At 53.1% G+C, this 22,682-nt stretch overlaps 4 protein-coding genes across 4 annotated transcripts; 1 reads left to right on the top strand and 3 right to left on the bottom strand.

The window, feature by feature from the left end:
• Positions 1-137: 137 nt before the first annotated feature.
• Positions 138-3,596, top strand: SMAC4_06507 (uncharacterized protein; the record flags this gene model as incomplete). The annotated part of the gene is made up of 1 exon (XM_003344258.1): positions 138-3,596. The coding sequence occupies one exon, from the start codon at positions 138-140 to the stop codon at positions 3,594-3,596; it is 3,459 nt and encodes a 1,152-aa protein (XP_003344306.1).
• Positions 3,597-4,964: 1,368 nt separating this feature from the next.
• On the bottom strand, positions 4,965-9,061 carry SMAC4_06720 (uncharacterized protein). Its single transcript, XM_003347840.2, has 2 exons — positions 6,790-9,061; positions 4,965-6,737 (listed from the first exon to the last, which is right to left on the bottom strand). Exons 1-2 carry the CDS (start codon positions 7,394-7,396, stop codon positions 5,527-5,529), a joined length of 1,818 nt encoding a protein of 605 aa, XP_003347888.1. The 5' UTR covers positions 7,397-9,061; the 3' UTR covers positions 4,965-5,526.
• Positions 9,062-10,013: 952 nt separating this feature from the next.
• SMAC4_06719 (uncharacterized protein) lies at positions 10,014-12,230 on the bottom strand (the record flags this gene model as incomplete). Its single annotated transcript, XM_066090501.1, has 1 exon — positions 10,014-12,230. The coding sequence occupies one exon, from the start codon at positions 12,228-12,230 to the stop codon at positions 10,014-10,016; it is 2,217 nt and encodes a 738-aa protein (XP_065946751.1).
• A 706-nt stretch (positions 12,231-12,936) lies between these two features.
• On the bottom strand, positions 12,937-16,003 carry SMAC4_06718 (uncharacterized protein). Its single transcript, XM_003347838.2, has 2 exons — positions 14,952-16,003; positions 12,937-14,895 (listed from the first exon to the last, which is right to left on the bottom strand). Exons 1-2 carry the CDS (start codon positions 15,293-15,295, stop codon positions 13,527-13,529), a joined length of 1,713 nt encoding a protein of 570 aa, XP_003347886.1. The 5' UTR covers positions 15,296-16,003; the 3' UTR covers positions 12,937-13,526.
• Between the last annotated feature and the right edge of the window lie 6,679 nt (positions 16,004-22,682).

Raw genomic sequence — 22,682 nt, 5'->3', positions numbered from 1 at the left:
ACACAGCCGAACGGTGCATTGCTCACTCGCCGGACGAGCGCCCATCCTTTCACATTTTTTTTACAGGGAAATCAGCTACTAGAACATCTCAGGAAACCTCCAACAGATCACGTCAGGCAAGGTGCCTATAGCTCAAGATGGACGACAGGATGGATATTGACGAGCACTCGCTAGCTCACGATGATGGCGAAAGACAAACCGGCGTCTATAGCGCCGCCTACTTCTACAACCAGTACGATGACGACATACCACTCGACCCTGAGCTGATGGCCGGAGATGATGGTCGAATGGACGGCTTCGACGATTACGATCTTGACGACCAAGAGATGCAGGACGGCGTTGTCGAGCCCGAAGAGGAATTCTTAGATTCCGACACCGAAGAGATCCGAGCGGAAATCCACAAGTTCGAAACCGTCCGCGACGCATGGCTCGCAGAACACCGAGCCGACCTTCCCTCAGTTGCTTATTCAACCCTCCCTGGCGTCTCGAAGTCGCTGTCCAAACAGATCAACAACAGCCTGAACGATGGCGCCACCACAACAACAACCACCGGCACCGCTCCCTCAGCACCGGTAGCTAAAACCTCCCGACCCCGTCGAAAACTCGGCCCCCGCAAGCCGCCGCCCCCTCCTCCGGAAATCCAGTTCCGCATCGGAATAGCCCGCAAAGCCTTCGACCGCCGCGAGTACCAAGAAGCGATCAATATGGCCAAAGAAATCATCCGGCAGCGCCCCGCCACGCCTCAGGCCTGGAACCTCCTCTCCCTCATCCACGAAGAGCTCGGCAACCGCGAAGCGGCAACCATGTGCCTGATCTCCGGCGCCTGGCTGATCCCCAAGGACGCGCGCCACTGGATGAACGTGGCGCTCTACTGTCTGTACGGCGTCGACATGATGGATGACGCCGACCCGGCTCGCAAGCTGGCGCTGGAGAGAGCGGTTATGTGCTACTCGCAGGCGTTGCAAGCGGACAAGCAGAACGTGGAAGCGAGAACGGGCAAGGCAGATGCGCTGATGCAGTTGGGTCAGAGCCATCTGGCACTGGCGCAGTATTTGCGAGCGCTGAAGGTGCAGCCGTTGAATATTCGGACGGTGAGAAACTTGGCCGAGGCGGCGCTGGATGGCAGGGATCCGAGGAAGAATGCTGAGGCGGCCAAGGCGGCGTATAGGCATATCATTGAGTATCTGTGGAGCCAGGGCGACGAGGTGTATGAGGCCATGGAGGGCGGATTCGAGTGGAGTGATTTGAGAATCTATCTCGAGTTCTTTACCATCTTGGAGCAGTGGGAGCAGGGCGTGGCGGAGCTGAGGAGGGTGGCGAGGTGGAAGCTGGGCCGCAGGGCCGAGGAGTTTTGGGACCGCTGGCCAGGCGAGGATAGGGAGTGGGATGAGGGTGAGGAGAGGAGGGAGTTGTGCGAGGATTATGAGCCTGGAATGTTCTCGCCCATCCAGTACGGACGGGCGCTGCCGGTGGATTTGAGAGCGAGGCTGTACGTGTTCAGGATGAAGATGGGGGATCTTTACGAAGCGGAGAGGCATCTGACCTCGTTGGACCCGACGGCGGAGACGGCGGTTGACGACTTTTACGACTTCCCCGATTGTTTGAAGGATATTGGTAATGCCCTGCTCGATAACGAATTTCCGGCGAAAGCGTTGGAGTACTTTGAATTGTACGAAAAGATCGCCGATCAGGCTGGCGATATCAGCATGGATGCCGATATTCTCGTCAGTTTCGGTCGATGCCACATGGCTTTGGGCAATAAATCGGCTGCCGAGGAGCGTTTCATCGCCGCCATCGAAGATGACGATGATAACATTGAGGCACGCGTGTGCCTCGCCAACATGTACGAGCACGTGGCGGATCCGGAAGGTCGCGAAGAAGCTTTCCTTTTGGTCAGAGATGCTATGAACCTCGAGGCCAACCAGTACGCCCTTGACCAGGAAGGGAATCTGGTCCCCAAGAGAAAGCGTCGCAGACAAACCGGTCCCCGCAAGCCGCGCAAGCCGAGAGATCCCAACAAGCCCAGAGACCCCAACAACCCGAAAAAGTATGTCCCGCGCCGTCTCATCAACGCGGAGAAGCGCAAACAGGTGGATCTTGAACGCACGAAGGTGGCGACCAAGAACTACGAAGTTGTGCAGGAGCTGCAAGATCGCGCGTTCCACAGCGACGACCCTGAAGCCATTCAGAACTGGACACGCGCGGCCCGGGACCTCATCGAAGATTTCCGTTCTTACAAGGAATTCTACCCCTGGGACAAGTACGTCAAGTATCTGGGCCTTGGTGGTACCGGTGGTGGTGGTGCTGCCGTACCGTCTAGAAATCTGAAGCTGGCCGCCATGGCCGAACGTCTCCGCCAGGGACTCAACCCTGAGAACGGCGACGGCACTGAGAACATGCCGGCCGCGTCCAAGGCCCGCGTCCTTACCAAGTTCCCGTATTCTGCTCATCGCGGCATCCCCTTCTCCGCCTGGCTCGACATCTTCCTTTCCCTCGCCTTCGCCCTGGTTAGACAAAACCAACACCGCGAGGCCTACGTCGTCTGCCACGCCGCCCGCGACTCGATCGTCTGGACCGACACGGAGTCAACATACCTCATTCACGTCGCCTGGGCCTCGTGCGCCGTATACGCCGGCGACGAAGAAACTTGTGTGGCCATCGCCCGCTACTTCATGCGCGACTACCTGCCCGGCACCGATTCGTATCGCATGTTCGCCGCCATGTGCCGCACCTGCCAGACGCCCGTGAGCTGGTACACCTCGGGCCCTGCGCAAAAGTTCATTCTAAGGCAGATCAAGACGATGGATGCGCTCGTTATGCGGCAGAACGGCGACGAATTCCCGCCGCCGCCGGCATCACAACAATCACCCTCCAAGTCGCAACAGCAACAACAACGATCGCCCATAAAACCCCAGTCCCGCGACCTTCTCCCACCTTCCGCTTCCCAGCAATCCAACAACGACAACGACACCACCACCACCGTTAATAGCAAACCTCAATACCCACCCCCGGGAGATATAACCCTCGACGTCGCCCTCCTGACAATCTACGGCCACATCCTCTTCACCACCACTTCCTACTCCTACGCTCTATCCTACTTTGCTCGCGCGGCCTCCCTGGACCCGGATAACCCGCTAATCAACCTCTCCATCGGCCTCGCCTACGTGCACTACGCGCTGAAGCGACAAGCCACCAACCGCCAGTACCTCTTGACGCAAGGCTTCGCCTTTTTGTTCAGATACTACCGCAATCGCACCGAGGAAGATCCGACGGCCACGGTGGGCCAGAAGATGGAGGCCCATTTCAATATGGGCAGGGCGTATAGTTTGATTGGCCTGGGCAATTTGGCGGGAGGGTTTTATAGGAGGGTGTTGGAGGAGGCGGAGAGGGTTAAACTTGCGAAACAAGGGGAAGAAGGAAGGGGAGATGGGGGAGACGGGGAGGGATATGGAGAGGGATATGGAAGGGACAAGAGGAGTAAGTGGGAGGAGACGCTGGTGGTGGAGGCGGCGTATAATGTACGGTGCATGTGTTACTTGTTGGGGGATGTGAAGGGGGCGAAGGCGGTGGCGGAGCGGTGGTTGGTTTTGGAGTGACGGGAGTGAGGAAGAGGGGATGCTGGATGGGTGGAAAAGGGTAGTATTCCTTTGTCTAGGTAACTAGCATAGGACATATGGCATGGTATGGTACGAGGTATGGTCTGGTTAGCATGGTAAAAGGTAAAACGGTAGCATAGGTGTTGGTAGGCAAAAACAGGGCGTCAAAAGGCTTGAAAAGAGAGAGATAGAGAGAGAGAGAGAGGTATGGTTCAAAGCATCAAGTCATTATCTGCATACATACATACAAACCAATGACATAATACATTGTTTTACTGCCAAATCTATCTCCCTGACAATGCTCTTTTTGTTGTTGTTGAACAGTATCTCCTTGAATTGTCGACAATTGGACGGGAGTATTAATGTCACTATTCCCCTAAGCGTCACTGTCCGGACGGGTGCTTACCTCTTCTGCTTCATTTCTGCTTCATTTCTGCTTTTTGTGATGGGTCTTTTACACACACATGGCTATGTGATCCTCAGCCCAGCAAACTCTTGAGAAAGCCTACTAGGTAGGGATGCAGCTATGTGCTAAAAGAGTATGCAGTGTTTAAGACTAAGGGAGGGAGGGATTGGGTCGATGGAACGATACCTACGATAGGTGTTCCGATACGATTTCCAAGCTTTCTTTCTTTTCTTTCTTTTCTTTCTTTTCTTTCTATTTTTTCTTTTTTTCTTCTTTTTTTTCTGGTTTTTCTTTTTTTTCCAGGCAACATGTAAACAAACCCTTAAGAACACCAAACCACATTCCTTCCCTTCTTTTTGGGCTCCTGTTCTCAAATTCAAGACCAGTCTATGCCTACCATACTACAACTCTACACACATGCGATCATAGGATAGGCACTTTGAGCACACACAAAAAAAAAAATTGTTTGGAAAAACCGGCGGGGCAGCAGGAGGGAGGCTTGGGAGGGAGGTCAGTTAGTCTGTGGCTCCGCTCACTTGACTTGATGCAAGGCGACGCAAGGCGATGCAAGGCAACGCAAGGTGATGTCATGCTATGTAAGGTTAGGTTAGGTTAGTTAATAAAGGGGATGCATGCATGACTGAAGTAGTTGCCTGGGGGCGTCTGCGTGCTGCGTCTGCGTTGACTTGCGCAGCATGTTGCATCGCCTGTTGCTTCCTTGCATTTTGCATTTTGCATCATTGATGCTAGCTAGCAGGCTAGCTCCAGAATGTTTGATGTGGTATGTCGGCGGCTGTGTTAAGGGTAGCCGTAGTTCCGGCTGCATCAGCGCAGCGATGTTCGCATATGTAGTGTGTAAGGTACGTAGGGACGAGGTCTGGTGAGTGATGCTCAAGGATCGGTCGGCGAGCCGGCTTATGTCGTTTGTAAGAAGCCAGACCAGACCTTTTTATCATAAGGTTTCAGGAGATAACACCAAGCAAAGCAAAGCACGAGCAAAGCTGGATGTGTGATGTGTGATGTGTGATGTGTAAAGTGTGGTATGATTCACCAAAACTATCTATGTATTCCACCCATCGCCAATTTTGTATGTGTCTCACTGGGTAGTCTCCTTTTCCCCTCTATAACCACCCACTACGCGTCCGTCTATATGTTCATTTGTTCCGCTGGCTATCGATCCTTCCAATCGTGCTGCGGCCCAAAGTTTGGTATCATGTACAAGAAAAAAAGAGATATTAAAATCCAAAATAAAATGCTGCTCGTAAAACGCGTTTCGCCATGCATGCATGCATGCATGTGATGATCAATCATACCATCCAAATCCATCCATCCAAAACCAAAACCCACGTGGTATATCCAAAATATGCAAATAATATGCAAGAAAAGCGAGTGTAAGAAGACAAGAGAAGAAGTGAAGTTGTGGTTGAAAAAGGTAGATGAGATGAGATGAGATGAGATGGGATGGGATGGGATGATTAAGAGGAAGTGAGACCGAAATGACCAAAGAAATCAGGCACTCTTCACTCAAACCCTCCTCTCACCCTTCTCCTCCTCCATCTCCGTCGTGGTTCCGAATCCGTTCACCGTCCTCTCATCGTCGCTCATGATGGAGATTGCAGGGATGTTGGCATGGGCCTCCTTCGTCTCCATCATCTCCTCGTTCTCCTCCGTGACACCGGCAGGAACAGCAACCTGCGGCTGCTGCTGTACAGTCTTGCCCTCTTGCTGCTCCTGTCTCGCCTTGGCAGCCGCCATCATCTTTGCGAGCGCCTGCGCCGCCTCCGCAGCGTACTTGCACCTCGCCCTGACCAAGTGGCCATACTTCCAGAAGATGAAGGGGAAAGGCACGCAAGCGAGCGCGAGGAAGGCAGGGATGGTCGAGGCCCAGTGAATGCCGAGGTCGGCATACATGTAAGTGGTGAAGAGCGGGAAAGCGGCGCCGAAGAGCGAGCGGAGGACCGAGTTGGCGGCCAGCACGGAGGCGGCGAAGATGGTGTACGAATCGATCAGGTAGCCCATGAGACTGAGGAAGACCATGACCAGGCCGCCGGCGAAGAAACCGGATGCGATGATGGGCACGGCCCAGTGGATCTCAGGACCGTTGGTCCATGCGAACCAGAAGAGGCCGACGGGGAGGAGAATGGATCCGACGATGGCGAGGGGCAAACGGGCCTCGGGAGGCGCCATGCCGCCGTGCTTGTCAGCAACGCGGCCGTAGCGCTTGTTGTCGAACATGGCGTAGCCAACCGAGAGCATCATGCCGACGGCGACACCGACGAAGGCGAGGCCGCCGATGCCAGGGCTCCAGCCACGGATCTGCTGGAAGACAATAGGGAAAGCGGCGAACATGAGGTAGAGAGTGCCGTAGACGATGGCCATGTACAGCGAGGTGAGAAGGACGATGGGCTCGGTGAAGAGCAAGATCCAGGGGCGGAGGAGCGAGATCTTGATCTGTTGTGCGAAACTTTGGTGGCGAGTCTGCAGGTCGAGGCGGGAGACGTAGAGCTTGCCGGTCTCCCTGCTGAGGTTCTTGGCACGGCGACGGAGGATGACGGGAGCGTAGGTCTCGGGAACAGTGAGGGAGCAGGCGATCCAGAGGACACCAGTAAAGATGGCCATAACACCTTCAACCCAGCGCCAGCCCTCAGCTTGTCCCAAAAAGCCACCGACAATGGGGCCGATGGAGGGACCTAGGAAAGGAGCCATGGCGAAGACACCAGAGGCAATACCACGCTCTGTTGATAGTCAGTATGGGAAGTGATATGGGATGAAAGAGAAATGACATACCCTTGGCAGTAAACATATCAGCGATAACACCACCCGAGTTGGTCAAGGGGGAGGCACCAAAAGTACCGCCAAAGAATCGGAGGATGATGAGGGTCTCGATGTTCTGGGCACCAGCAGCGCCAGCGTTGAATGCTGTCAAAGCCATGTAGGTGAGGAAGAAGAGAATCTGACGACCGTAGAACTCGCTGAGAGGCGCCCATAGTACCGGACCGACGGCGAATCCAAGGACGAAAAGCGAAACACCCAAGATGGCGACCTCTGTGCTGACCCCAAACCCAATGATGATCTCCCTGATGCCTCCGGAAAACGCGGTACTGACGAAGGCTACGGCCAAGGTGGCAACGGCCTGTAGGATAGTGATGGTCCACTTCTTCCAGTTGGGATATTGCATGGCGTTGTGTCCGTCGACGGGTAGGTAGTCGACGATGTAGGGCTTCTCTTGTGTGCCCTCGCCCTCATAGTGGTGGTTGCGGATGGCATCGGTGATTCCGCCAGGGTTGAGTAGGAGGTACCAATGCGAGACTCTGCTGACTTGGGTGTTTTGACATTCGATATCCATTGCCGTCGCGGTCGAAGACCCGGACGACTGCGGTGTGCCGGCAGCCATGATGACTGATGGTTAGGCCGGTATTAGGGAGTATAGTATGTTCGGATAGGTAGACGCTAATACAACAACGATAAAGAGGGTGTAATGTGTACTTGAAGTGATCGACTGCCAAAAAAGGCAAAGTGAGCTGGATGGGTTAGAGCCTCAGGAAACGGGCCATGCATGTGTTGATCAACGCTTGGACTAATATATTCTCCTCTCTCTCCCCTTCTTGGGCAAGACGAGCCGGGGACACACAGCCTTATATTTATTCGAGACAGCAACGAGCAGGCATAAAACCGACCCCGGTACTAGATGGTCCCGAGGTGCATCAACTCCACCTTGTGGCTCCTCGTGGGCCTGGTTCGTGAATTTCATCCGAACAGGGTACGGAGAGTTGGTGTGTAAGGCCCCATCATGCCGGGACCAGATCCACGAAACGATCACCGGTAAACAGCCATAGCCCTGTATTTGTCAGTACATAACCAGGGGGCGATGCCCGTATGGATGGATCCATAGTCGGGCACAAAACCCGCCGGTACCTCGGATCTGGCGATATGTATCTGATTAGCAACTGAGCGGTGACAACCTCGTAGTAACTTTGCGACTGCCGAACAAGACGGACACCGTGACGAGAAAGGGATGGTACGAATTGGTGACAGCGGTGGAGGCAAAGTGATTTGTCCAGAGCTGAAACTTAGGAAGTGAAGACGACGGGGCAGCCAAGCCAAAGGTTCGAGAGATCCGCGCCGAGAGGCTCTTTCGCCGTTCAGTTTCGTTCACTTGGTGGAGTGGCACGTCATCCCCTGCGAGGGGCCAGGTGGTGCGGTGCGGTCACTGCGGTGGGGGCAGTACGGCCACGGGTGAATAGCCAAGCTCCGTGATCCGTGGGGGGAGAAGTCTAGCGTAAAACGTGGTTTGATAAGCTGGAAGGAAGCGAATATCAAAGTCGTATTTGGGTTTGAGGAGGAGACACAACGGGGACGAACGACGGGCGGAAAAGCCGCGTACGAGTCCGTCGCGAACTCTCCCTCCCATGAGACCCCAGACATCACTCACGGCCGGTCCTGCTGTGCGACTGGGAAGAGCTTGATTGGGTTGCCATGTCGACAGTTTGAGAAAGTGGCCTGACAAGGCTGCTGGGTGTCGCACCAATGACGAGAACAAGACGAAAGGGAATAGGCCGGAAGAGGCAGTGCTCATTGCGGTGTTGGGTATTGTGCATCTGGACGGCATTTGCTGACGTTGTCGTGACAGACCCGATCAACACCAACAACACAGCAATTTGAATCCATCATCGCCGGCGAGGGGGGGGATGAAACCCTATGCGCGTCGTCGAGGTGTTCGTCTCATGTTTTTGCTGTTGGTGATGGATTATAGCCGGACTTCCCACTTCTCGTTCTCGGCCGAAAGGCAGGCCGTCAATATCGAGGTTGACCGGTTATTGACGATGTGAGTGGAAGGAAGTTGCAACAAGACCTGACGTTGCCGTATCCGCCAGCCATCCGAAATGGTGGGCTTGTCAGCGTCGCATCATGCAACTGCCCTACAGCACCCGGCTATAGCGCCTTACAGCGGCAAGAGCGCCCTACGGTACGGCGGTTCCTTTCAGGCCGGGCGGGAGGCAGGGGCCGGGGCACGTCCGAATCCGATGTGCTTATGTTATCTAGCGTGCACATTGGATAAAATCCGATCCGGGACATGGCAAGCACCGACATGCCGACATCAGCCCCACCACGATCGGAGTTTTCGCGCGCGCGGCGGGGCTTTTTGTCTTTTGTCCAAAAGCCTTGGCCAGAGCCTCAACAGTCACTCGTCCAAAAAACCTCGAAAGATTTGGAAATTGCAAAGGTTCCATATTCCCACTTTGACCTCTCCGAAAAACCCACCAAAAACCCACGAGACTGGTCCACCGCCAAATTTATGCTTACCGCAATATGGATTCAGAGCGGGCGGCTTGACGGCTTCCTGGAATTTCCATCCTTGAAATCTTCACAAACCGAGGCTCAGCGGCTGGTCCATGACTCGCTGTTAACCGGGACGGGATTCGAGAAAATCCAAATATTGACCGGCCAATTCTCCGGGATCAGTGACAAGCTCCGCTTGGCACGGTGCGGTGCGGTGTGGTGAAATCACCATGGGCGATGGGCAATGGAAATGGCAATCCGGACTACCTCCGGATCTTCGATAGGTATGTATTTCGATACCGTGGCCTCGGGTTGCCGACTGATCTTATGGAAGGATCTGGTCAGCAACGGATCATTCATCTGGCGATTTGTGCCCGGATATAAAGAGGAATCCGATGAGCAGGTTATGGCAACGCATCCCGGACTTGAGATTATCATCAGCCCACTGGGCATTATTAGTAAAGTGCTTACCCGTGAGATCCGACACTTGTCAAATCGTGTCAACTAACGACACTCCAACAAACACCACTGTCATACTGGCATTGGTATATATATATGGTCGTAACTTCGGCGTTACGGCCTAACTCACATCGCAACTGGATCGACAAAGCAAGATATGACCGGACATGGGGCCGTAGAGGTGGTGAAACACTCAAAACGGTTGTTTATGAGCTTTGGAGGCTTTGTTCCAAGTTTCGTAGAAACATTGGCTGATATCTTGCGTACGAAAGCTAATCATCAAAGCCACCCCATTCACCATCCTCCTCACTATCACTCTCACTATCACTCTCACTCTCACTCTCACTTTCATCACTCACCTCCTCCTCCTCTTTCACTTGCCCCTCTCCCCCCTTAACAACCGTCCACCTCCTCCCCTCCTTCAAAACTGGCAACCCCTCCTCATCCCTCACAATCTGCCCTTCCTCATCCCTCTGATATGGCTCTTCGTCATCGCCACCCTCAACCTGATATTCAACCGAACTCTCATCTTCTACCCCCTCCAACTCCTTCAAATCCACCGCCTTCTTCCCCGTACTCTTCAACGTAGGAATCCCATTCTCATCTCTGACAATCCTCCCTTGCTCATCCCTCACGAATGGTCCTTCCGGGTCTTCTTCCTCTGCCCCTTCACCTTCTTCTTCATGCTTCCCAGTCCCAGTCCCAGTCCCAGCACCACCACTCAAGTAAACAGCATCATCCACGCTCCCATCCCTCACAAACCCCGCCACAAAGAAGCCCATGACTCCCCTTCCATCATCCCGATAATAAGCTCTGATAACCGCATCCCTCACCTCCTCCTTTTCTTTCTCGTCCATTTTTTCAGTTACCCCCTCCACCGCCATCGCTTCGCCGGCTTCGCCTCTAACATCCCACCGCTTCATCCCGTCCACTTGTTCTTCCCGCTTTAGTATCTTCCACCCTCTCCTTCTCGCAACGTCCGACGCCAGAGCGCGCAAGACGACGTGCTCGTTTTCGCCGGCGTGGATGGAGCAGGTGCTGTAAGTAATGCGCTTGGCGGCAGGGAAAGACATGGCGTGTTGCAGCAGGACCAACTGGAAGGAGGCGAGCGATGCGATGCGCGCTTCGAGGTCGGCTTGGGAGGAGACGGGGATGGCGACGCCGTCGTCGTCTATTAGGACTTTTTTGATTGGGGGTTCCTCCTCCTTGGTTTCCGTAGTTGGGGGTTGCTTGCGCTTGTTGTTCGCTTTCCCCTTGGGACCTGTCTTGGATGCGGGAGTAGGGCCGGAGGAGGATGAGGAGGATGAGGAGGAAGGACCGGATGGTAGATGGAGGGTGGGCGCGTCGTCACGACCGACGATTCCCGAACCGGAGCAAGATGGGTCAAGAAGTAAAGCGCCCACGTTCCGGTACTTGGTGTCCAAAGGGTTAACTTTCAGAAAGTCCTTACCGGCGTTGACGACGGTGAAGGTGTCGGAGCCGGCGGTTTTGACCATTTTCTGGAGGGTTTTGGCGCGGTGGGGGTCTTTTTCGAAGGCGTAGATTGTTGTAGGCGTTGTCGTTGTCGTTTCAGCCTTGTCGTTCTTCTTCTTTCCCTTTCCTTTCTTGGAAGTTTTTGAGGAACCATCAAAAACAACCGCCTTCCCATCCTCCACCCTGCTTGCCACAATCGCCGCCAAATGCGTCGTCTTGTTCCCCGGCGCCGCGCACGTGTCCATGACGTCTCCGTCCCTCTCCGGCCTGGGATCAAGCAAGTAAGCAGGAAAGCAACTCGCCTTATCCTGCAAGATGATCTTGCCGGACTTGTAGGCCTCGGTCTTGGTGAAGTCTGCTACCCCCGGGCAGGCGGCGATGAGGTTGGGAATGTGGCCGTCGATGTGAATCACCTTCTTCCCCCGCTTTCCTCCTTGTTGAGAAGAAGAAGAAGAAGAACCAAAAGCATCAGCGGCCTTGATAACATCCGCCACTGTTTCCACAACCTCCCACCCCTTGAACGTCGTAGCCAGCTGCTCTTCCACCGTCGATTTCAGCGTGTTCACCCGGATCCATCTAGGATGCACCGGACATCCGCCCCTGGCCTCAATCTCCACCTGCGTCCGCAGCGCGTCCAGGCTGGTGCACTTGCGTCTGATCCGGGCCCTCACAAACTCCGAATTCAGACGGGCTTTGTGCCTCTCGATGGAAACCCTCAGACCGTGGGTGGCGGGCAGGGCGATTCCCGACTTGGAAAGCAACAGGTCGTGCACAAGCAGGAGCGAGAGAACGGGCGTGAGTTTTCGCTCGTGCTTGAGCAGGTCCGCGGCCTCGACGACTTCCTTGAGGATGGCGCTCCATTTGCTGGTTTCGAGAGCTAAAGCGTAGACTTGGGCAGGAGGCGACTTGAGGGACTTGTCTTTGAAGATGCGCGACTTGAGACTGCCGCCGTGGGAGGCGGTGGGACCACCGGCGCCGCCCGTGAGGATGGCGGCTGTCTCGTGGTAGAGGGACATGCTGTGTGTGGGTTGTTGTGGTTGTGGCCTCGCAGTCGGTGGTGTTTTGTGTTGTTTGATTACGTGGTATAAGTCGAGAGACTGTTAGTATGAAAAGGATGTTTCGAAATATGAGACGGTCTCTTATTGATTGACCCTGTCTCAAGATGCCGTTTTGGTGAGGTTTGAAGATGTCGTCAAGTTCATCTGAAGTTTCCTTCGAGCAGTGTATTTACTAACGAATAAACTTTTTTTATGCAGGCGTTCACAGTTTTGTCTCTTGTGCACTGGTTGTGCAGTTGTCTCCACCCTTCTAAGCGCAAAGCTTTCCTTCCGTGCTTCCCTCCCGTCGAGCTTCCCCAACGGTTCCCTTTTTCAGCACAGACCCCCTGCTGTCTCCCCTGTAATTTGACCCCTGAAGGTTGAACCAACAGGCCGGTACACTACAACAAACACCACGGCACCACGACCCTCGTCTGGATCATCACGAACCCTGAAAAATGTTTGTTTGACAAGCACAACAGTTTCTATTCTTATGATTCATCTAGCCCAAAGAAAAGGCTTGTATGCTTAAGGTCCGTCTTATTGTGAGATATATACCGTGTGAGAGATCTACAAGATATGTTGCCTTCGCTAACGTACAACGTAACACATATCCTCATGACCAACGCAAACAATGTTTCTTGTCCCAATTAAACATACTTCACACAAGCATACTACAAGCATGCAAAAGCATAGGTAGCACGGAATGTCACTGTAGTTCAAAGTCTGTGTTGTGTATATGTCTGTGATCTCCCAAATGGGTCCTCTTCTCAAGAAGAGAAAGAGGCCGCTAATCAATTGACCTCCTCAAAAAGAGGCAGGCCTGAAACTCAAAGCTAAAATATGTGGATGTTGGGTGTATCAAGAATCCCCCTAACCAAGCGAGGGTAAAGAAGTGAAAGAGAAAGCAACATGTACAAAAACTGAAAACCAAAAAAAAGGTATCTTTTGAGAAGTGAAGTGTGAAGTGTGAAGTGAAGAATGGTGCGCCCTGTCTGCCTTTCTACACCAGCCATCCCATGGGGCGTTGTTTCCTCCTCTTTTTGAGAATGTTGGTCATTTCATATCGTCATCAAAAAAAAAAAAAATCGGTTTGCAGACCTGCCTGAGAGCCTTTCCTTGTATCTCATACCGAATGCGCCCCCTCTCCCTTTCTTTTTCCCTTTCTAGATAGTCCCTAATCCCATGAGGTTCTGCAATGAAACCTCCGCCCAAAGTGTAAATGTGAAGAAATGAAATTGAAATCCTTTTTTGGTATATGTCCAGAGAAGACGTTTATCTGCGGAACCTTCCAGCAGGGGTGCGACGGTGGTGCATGTAGTGGTTGTGAACATGGCGGCGGCGGCGGCTCTCCTCGTGAACATCACGGGCCAAGACCTTGCCGCTCTTGGTGTAGACGGACAAAGCCCAGTCACCACCGCACTTGTCGGCGTCGTCGCCATCGCAGGTCATACTGCACTTGGAGTCATCCAACTCCTCAACCTTGGAAAGCTCGTTGCCGCAGTAGCATTCGCCGCCATACTCAGTGCCAGCGACGCTGAAGCCCTTGGAGCTGCAGTGAGCAACACAAGCGGTGTTGTTGACCCGGCCGAGGTTGGCGCGGATCACTCCGCTGAGAACACGGTCCGAGGCGTCCTTGTAGCAGCCGGCATACTTGAAATCGCCAACGGCCTTGCCGTCAGTGGCAGCATCAGTAGGCTTAGCAGCACTGACAGCAGAGATGTAGACGGTCGTGGTGGACTGGACAGTGGTCGTCTGGATGACAGTGGTGGTCTGGGCCTGGCTTGTGACGGGCTGCTTGACGACATTGGTGGGGCTGGGCGCAGAAGACTCGATATCGACGGCCAGGTTGTTGCCGCTGCTGCCGCTGCCGCTTCCGCCGGTACCATAGTTCCAGCCCTTGATGGGGTTGTTGCCGGGAAGCTTGTCCAGCTTGCCGTCAATCTTCTCATCGATAGGGCACTCGATCTTGCACGACTTGCTCTCATCGTTGACACCGCCAATCAGACCAGGGCAGGTGTGTATGCCAGCATGGCCAGCGTTGCAGTTGTCAATGATTTGCTGAAGGGCCTCTTCGTCCCAGCCGGAAACGAAGTCACCGTGGACAGAGAAACCAGTAGCATCACCGTTGGCAAAGACGAAGGGGCTCTCCTTGCCAACAAGGTCCTTGTAACGATCGACCAAACCGTGAGTGTTCCAGTAGGTCTCGAAGAAGATGTGAGGAGTGTGAATCCATCCCTCGGGGCAGTCGTGCTTGTCATCACCCGCAGCAGTAGGGAAGGCCATGTTGTTCTTGTAGTCATCAAGACCGGCCTTGGGGTTGTAGCACGACGGGAAGTGGACATCGGTTCTCATGGGCGAGGCATATGCATCGCAGTCCTCGAAGGGGAATCCCCAGCCTTCGCCATCTTGGTTGGTCTTCATGCCAGCCATGGAACCATCAGAGCCCTTGGGCCAGCTTGGTGGGTTGAAGTTGGGGCGGGGGCAGGTGATGGTAGCGGCAGTGATAGGTCCCTTGGAAGGGTCCTGGTTGGTGTCCTTGCCGTAGCCAGCGCCCGGTGGGGGAGACCTCAACATGGCATCACCGCTAACCATCTTCAAACCCAGAGGGAAGGCCTTGATCGGATCATTGGTCGCCTCGAAGCTGCTTCTTGTCAGTGTCCAAGCGACCTTTACAAGAAAAGATTAAGGAATACCTACAAGTAGTACACGTTCATGTAGTAGAAAGGAACCTGCTCGAGCTTGCCATCCTTGGGGTCCTTGAAGTAGAGAGTTGGGAACCAGTAGTTGCTCATGTCGGCCTTGGGCAGGGCCGTGGTGCATTCAGACTTTCTAAGGTGCTCTCCGGTAACGTTAAGACCGAAGTTGCTGGCACCCATGATTGTGTGAACGTGAGCGGAAGCGGTACCGGGGGAGATGATCGGGTCGGCACGGCAAGTGGTAAGGGGACCATTTCCGTAGTGACGCAAGACGGCAAAGGTGCGTTTATCCTTGGCGGCAACCGAGGCGACGAGAGCCGCAAGGACAGCAGTGGTGAAGATCATGTTGAAATCGTTTGTCGTTCTCGTAAAGTGGTATGTGTCGAAGAAGTGGTAAAGGTAAAGTCTCGTCTATCTGTCTCTAGGACCGACCGTCTTGACTAAAAGTCTGATATTGGAGCTGAAATCGTGGGCGCTAAAACCGGAGCACCGAGAGTAACCGATATAATTGCCGGGTGATGTTCTCGATGTCGTGCTTGAACAATGCCAGTTGTTGTATCCAGCTCAGCGGATAAAGCACACACAAAGGGCCAAGATGAAGAGGCTTGTTGTTGAAGAAAGGATAGGACGCGCTAAGCAGGCTCGGCAGCTTGAGGTCAAAGGAAGGTGAGGGAGAACGGGCAAGGAAGGGAATGACAAAGCCCACGATAGTCGAGGATGAGTGACGGGAAGACCAGATGAGAGGGTGAGGAGGAGGAAGGGCATCGTGGGCTTATTATAAGACGGCCCATTGACTGTGCCTGAATAGGACATGGGGTGTGGACGTGTGGTATCTCTCTCACTGGTAACCTCTCTGACCACTCAACGCTCACCAACGCAATCCACCCACCCATCGGAACAGGATGCGGGCTGGGCGCAACGAGATGGAAGTGGTGGAAGTGAAGGGGAGGAGAGGCAAACAGCTGGGATTTGCCGGCGCAGGGCTGGGCGGACAGTGGTGGGTGTGTTTACCACACAGTACTGTGCCAGTAACTTTTTGACTTTCAGACTTTTTTCATGTCAACACCCAGATTGGTTATCCATGACTTGTATCTCGGCCTCCGATGAGAGGTTTGGCTTTTTTTTCTTTCTCATCACCTTGTCACGGCGTCGGCTCTCATCACCTGTTTGACAACCCCGCAGGCAGCTTGACTCACCCGAGATTTTCAGGCACTGATGAAGGCCTCGACGGAAGTCATGATGCACGCCTAGAGGTACCTTGGCCATGTGCTGGTGTTGATCACTCGCGTGGCCGACAACAGGAACAATTGTTCCATTCCACACCTTCGTTCGCTTGTTCTGGACCCGCCCGTGAACCTCCGAAGCCCACCTGAACAGCCCCTGGAAGCCCCCACCTGTCGCGCCGTGATGGGCCTAGCGGGGTCTGGTCCAGCGATTGGAATGGATCGCAATCGGCCATGACCCCTCCCATTAACGCAATGGAATGACTGCCGAGGACATGGAACCGCCATCGTGAGGCGTATCGCGGTTAGTTCAATGGTCAAGCGCAGCTGGGCAGGTGTCAAATATCGGCTTGACACAAGACCAAGGTTTGGTGCCTTTCTTTGTGACTGAGAAACAGGTGGAATGAGAGGAAGCATGACGGCGACGCGATGGGCCGCGCGGTTCAGTTGGGCAGTAAAACAAGAAACAAGAGGCGGGCTGAGTGAGAAGGAGGGGTCGACGAGGACGGACGATATTTTCTCTCCCATGTCACTCACGGCCACCACTGACACAATCGGCAGTCAAGCCTGGAAGATGAGTTGGGACCTGAATTTGGGACTCAAACCGACAAGGTGCAAATGTACGCAATTCGGGCGGAGAGGCTTGGGACAGACAGAAGGGGGGACAAGCCAAGGTCGTACCTGCATCTTGCAGCCGCCACTAGCCAGTGATTGGGCGGTTGGTGGACATTTCCCCTGGATTGCGACGACTTGGTTGCAACCTGCGGGTATTCGGACACCATCCATCAGGAAATGGGTGTGCTGGCACGATTGGGAGAGGAGAAGAATGGGGGGGAGAGAGGTCGTGGGAGGTTGTCCTCGGCTGGAGTGGACGGACATTCAGGCGGCCTGTGAAGTCATTGGGAGGATTGATGAAGGTGTGGTGGTTTGTTGGCTGAATACGGTATCAGAGCAGTTTCTAGCGAGAGAGCATTTTGCTTAGAAGATCCTGAATCATGTTCGCCACCCCGCTCCGTACCAAGTCCCGCCAAGTTCACTGTCCATCTTTGCTTTCTCGGCCTCTTTTGCCCAGGGAGGAAAAAGCTCCTCGTCAAAGTTTTCACTGTGCAGCTAGCTGCATGGAAAAAAAAAAAAAAAAAAAAAAAAAAGTCTGGTGTTCTAGCGTGCGTGTCCAGTCGGTGGCTCACTGCGTTGTTCAGACCGTCTGTGCCTTACCAATATCCAGATATGAACGGTTTGCGTGAGTGCAACAGCGGACGGCACAGTCATCGGCCCCGTCAACGTGAAGAGGTTCCAGAAGGAAGAGAAGGGGAAGACGGGCCGTTGGCGTGAAAAGTTTGCTGATCGAGGCCCGGAATATCTCGTGGCTGATGGCTGACGTGAGGATGTATTTTTTCACCTCTTGCAGCTATCTTGGGCGACCTGGTTGGACGGGTTCCTGGATTTGTGGGTAAAACCGAGGGGTAAATCGATTAAAGGACTCTGATATCGTCATGGAGCAGAACACCCGAAGCCTTGTTTTGCCCGCCAACAACCTGGACACGGCGTGTTGAGGTTGCTTCCGCGGAACCGACTGCAGATCTTAGCACTAGGTAGCTTCCGAGGTTGTATTGTTTCTCCAAATACCGAGAACATTTTCATTCATTTTTCATGGTGACATGTAATCCGACTTTGTGACTGTTCGTCGCTTTCCCAAACAGTTCATCTCGACTTTGATAGAGCAATTGTGCCCCAGGGGTCACGCAGGGCTGGACAACTCTGGCAAGAGGGTTCCTGAGCGGAATTGGCCGGATCGCCCACCAATCCCGTCCAGTCGGAGCCGCGAAAAAGAGGGGTGCAAAGTTTGAAACGCGCCAAGGCAGCTGAATGACACGGACCACCACTGGGCGCCAGACTATTCTGAGGCTCGTGGTGGGGCTATGGGGGGTTTGTGCCTGGAAATGCTGAGCACTTTTTGAGAAACAGTCTGCTCGTCTTTTCCTTTCATCGCATCGTCAACGATGACCTCCTTCCTGGCGTTTACAGTGATACACTGCATCGGGAAAGTAGAACGGCAAGATGCATCATGCGTGTGGGATAAAAACTCCCGATTCTCAGAGTCAATGGATCATGTCCTTTTGTCGTTTGGCGATGTTGACCTGGCTGCTGCAAGAAAACGGCCCCGGGCACACCCTCCGCTGTTGTCGGCGTCCGTTGACGGAAACGAACTTGCATCTATTTGTTTCAACCAACGCCAAACCTGCAATGGGGCCCAAAGCTCCCCGCCGGCACGAAAACACCATGGCCTGCTGTTACGGTGACATCGCGGACCTCAATCAGTTCACCTTGTTGTTGAACCCGGTCGATAATACTTTATTCCCAGCTCTCTCCCCCAAGCGCTTCTGGAGACGATGCGCGCGCTTGTTCACCCCTCGCCGTCTCAAACTTCATCCACAGCATACCCGCTAGCCACGCGCTACACTACGCTAAAAACTGACCTTGACAGCGGCACTGGTAATCACTGATGGAGGACAGTTTTCTTGGCGCCGGCTTGACTGGACGACAGCCAACACGTAGAGTCAAAACCACTTTTAGACATCACAACTCCTGTTTTTGTCAATCTACTGTCATCACCTGATGGCTTCCAACGGGAAACCGGACGCCTCCATGTGTGGAGACACCCATCCGTCTGCTTGCTTACCTTTCTTGGACACCAGATCGACACGGTCCTCCACCACACGGTCTCCACCACACGGTCTCCACCACACAGTCACCACCACACTCCGAGTCCGACGACATACGCTATCATACATAAGCACACAAATGCCCAGACACAGGCTGGCTGGCTGGTTTCAGACCTCGCAAACTCTTCATCGGACAGCAGTGCAACTGCTTCTTTTCTCCTCGATTGGGCATCCTACCCGAGTTTCCCCTCCCTCATCGGAGCCGCGGTCTTCCTCCGCCCGTTCCGACCATCCATCAACTCCTTCTCCATCCGCTGCCGAGTCTGGAACGGACAGTGGCGGTGCTGACTGTTGGATATCCGGAAGGTATAGGAGTGCTTAAGCTACAAGTTCAAGTCCGATGCGCGGCCGCCGGCAGGAAAAGTTAATCCTGTTTCGTCAGCTATCGGAAATCTCTCGTACATTCTCTCCAACTGGCCCCAGCAGGATTCAACATCGTTCATTTGCCTTTTTGAGTTGTGATCCTCAGCATTATCTGTCTTTACCAAGGAAGGAGAAGCCATCACCACCCTATCAGCTCCTGGTGACGTGGTCTGGGCGAGCAGACCTCGCTGCAATGTTGCAATATCCAATTCCAAATGCCTTTTCCGGCGCTGGCTCCCGTCCGGTGAGGGGTGAGGCATCAGGAAGTGCAAAATCCAACACGACCGGCAGCTTCAATATTGATGATCAACATGCCATTGACGCAGTGACAAAGGCCTGAACCCGAATCACGAGTTGTTGGGAAGGCCTGCCTGCCTCTGGCCTTATCTGTCAATGGTTGACAGTCTGCGGTTGTGATCACCAGTTGTATCTCGCAGGAAAGCTCGTGACGTGGCTCTGAATCTCCTCGAGGTTATTCGCCATCGCTGGGCCATCCCGCTTCTCTGCCGTCTTACTTGCCGCTGTCCCGTTCCCTCAATTCAGGCACACCTCCGCCCAACAAGGCTTAATCAGGGGCAATTTCACTTGAGGTTGAATCTAGGAAGATCCCGCGCCATTGAACACAAAAGGTAGTTGCAGAAGTATCTCTCCCTCTTCCTTATTGGGCAAGCCTCCTTCCTGCTGTTGGGATTCAAGTGAACCAGAAAACATCACTGGGGCTGAAGTTGAAAGAAGGACAAAATTTCCCCAGCAGGTCAAACATACGGACTTCAGCTCCAGAAAATTAGATCAAGTGATTGATGTCAACAGTCAAATGACAGCCAGTTGGCGCCATGGCAGATGAACGCCATGTCTATGACCTCGGCATGACTTGCTAATCAACGACTCACTACTACACAAGGATAATGCCCCGACTCTCCTGTTCTTCCAAGCCTTCGGTAATATTCCTCCTTGCTTCCCTCCCGTTACTTGTAAATCACACCCCTTCCCATCAATCCCTCCGGTACCAGCAATGTCAAGCCTATCACGTAACCTCTCCGGGACAGGTCTTGTGCAACCTAACTCCTTGACTTTCGGGCATTGTCACCAAAGGCGGCGGCTCAGTCCGAGACCCTGTCTTTTGCAAGTGCCCTGCCATATCGAATGGCTGTGAAACCTTGACATATGGACAAAAAGAACGGGGGATTGTTTGGTGTAGCACCACTCCCCTGGTGGTTCACAGAAGTCTTCGGTTCTGAACGAGCCAGAGCGGCTGGCTAATGGCGCTTGAAAGGCTTGAATATGCAATGTGGCTATCCGTCTGATTTTCTGGTACTTGACGTTCCCATTCCTTGATAGGAGATCTATGAAGATGATATTTGTCTTAGATTCGTCACCTTGTGCCTGGCGAGAACTCCTCTGTCTAAGGAAGAGTATTGCATGAGAGCGGTAGGCGCCGTGAAACTACTCTATCTTCAGGTACTTCAGACATACGGACTAACAGGCTTCAACCTGGCACAGTCCAACAGATCGTCAATTTTTTTCTCGACTCTATCATAATGCGGCATAAAATTCGATATGACCACGCATCTCTTAGTCATGAAGGCAATTTTATTGCGACGTTTCATACCAAGACAATCGAAACACTGGTGGAGTTGATCATTCCATTCCTTTTCCAAGAAGCAAGCAAAGATGCAAAATGACGTTGAAAACCCGTAGTGGCAGACAGACAGAAGGCAATCGAAGACAAAATGAAGCAACCTTGAGGTAACAAAAGGGAAATGGAAACAAAAAACACACAAACACACACCTCGCAAAGTCCCAAGAATAGTCAAGACCCTGATCGGAAGTAAAATTAAGCTTCCGCCACCGCCTGTTCTACCAGATTTTTTCTCCAAGGTCCCCGAAACTGCTAGGTCGTGTTTCAAATCTCTACTCACGTATGTCGCGTAGATCCGCAAACATTTATTGAGGGCTCCAATCCAATCAACCCATGCCCTGGCTAGACCGATCGATATCTTTAACATTGCCAAACACCGCCGCCATCGCCTCAAGAACAATGCGAGGCAAGCATGAACAGTATGATTAATTGCACTCGCATATAGCACAGTATCCCAAGTTACCTTCCGATCCTGTCCATTACGTACGCAGTGCGAAGATCACTGCTCAGGTAGGATCCGGGTCACCGCTTTTATTGTTCCCTACCTTACCTTCCTGACGTCGGGTTTGGCTCGACTTTGGCTTGGCCATTGAATTGGAGGTGTACATACAGTAAATCGCGGTATAAGATGAAGTCCACACTATCATCCTTCACATTGTGCAATTAACCCTTTTCAGGTACAAGGGAGGAGCCACCTAAGCTGTTAACCTACGGACGTAGACGGGAGGTAGGCTTGGTATGGACTGGATGTCAATGGGAAGGTAGGTAAATAAACGGTTCCCTACCTACTTGCAGAAAAGCTTCCTACGCCGTGCCGCGTTCGTACATGAATGGAATGGATGCCTAGTTCGCGGGCTGCTGCTGGGTTCCGTCTTATCTAAGCTAAGGTACTGAGAAGGGGCTTGATGGTCTGGTTTTTTTTTTTGGTTTTGGATTGGAAATGTCATCGCGTGGCTTTGGGATGGATCTCATCGCTTAAAGATCAAACCGCTGACTGCACTTCCTCTACAGGCAGGCGATCGTCAAAGAATGCGGGGAAGGGAAGAAGAAAAGGGCAGATACATGGCTAAAGTCAACAACGAGCTCAACGGGTGGAATAACCTAGCACTAAATGGCATAGCTAAGGATGTCAACAGTACCATTTCGCAGTCCGACATTGGTTAGACAGACGCAGTGACATTTCGAGGAGAAAGTGGATGGGATCCTGACACCTTCACTATGGGGGGTATTGTCATCGATATATGTGACGCTTCTGGTTGCCATATGATCCTGTGAATGGGTAAATGAATGACGGACGAGGGAAGTGGAATGTCTCCAATTCCCTTCCTTTTCTGTCAATGAGTGCTTATCACCCGGCCATGTTCATGGGAAGGGGGAATCGTGTGATGCTTCGAGGCGCTGTAGTTGGCCTTTGGTAACTAAAATGAATATCTCCTGTGCACGCTTTACTGATATCTCCTGGGAGGCATCGTCATTTGCATCGAGTAAACTGCCTAACCTGCTTGTGTTGTCCCGGTGTACATCCACTCACGCTGCTCTGCATTTGGTTATTGTGACCTTCGTGGCGTGAGCTTCAAGGACTTGAGGGTCTCTTTTGTTAGCTCGGGCGTCGCGCACATTCCCACATTTTCTAAAGACGGTTCCAAAAAGTGGTAGAGGGTTGGCAGCTCCTTGCCGCTTTGACATGTCGACCGTTCTTTCCTCGAGTAGCCGAAAAATAAACCGGAAGGAAGGAGACATACAGCACCAGGCTATTCACCGGTCGTCACCGATCCGACTACTGG

Source organism: Sordaria macrospora, chromosome 4, assembly GCF_033870435.1.
Source record: "Sordaria macrospora chromosome 4, complete sequence".
Taxonomy (NCBI): Eukaryota; Fungi; Ascomycota; class Sordariomycetes; order Sordariales; family Sordariaceae; genus Sordaria; species Sordaria macrospora.
The sequence above is the reverse complement of the archived record's forward strand: the minus strand, read 5'-3'. Positions and strand labels throughout refer to the sequence as shown.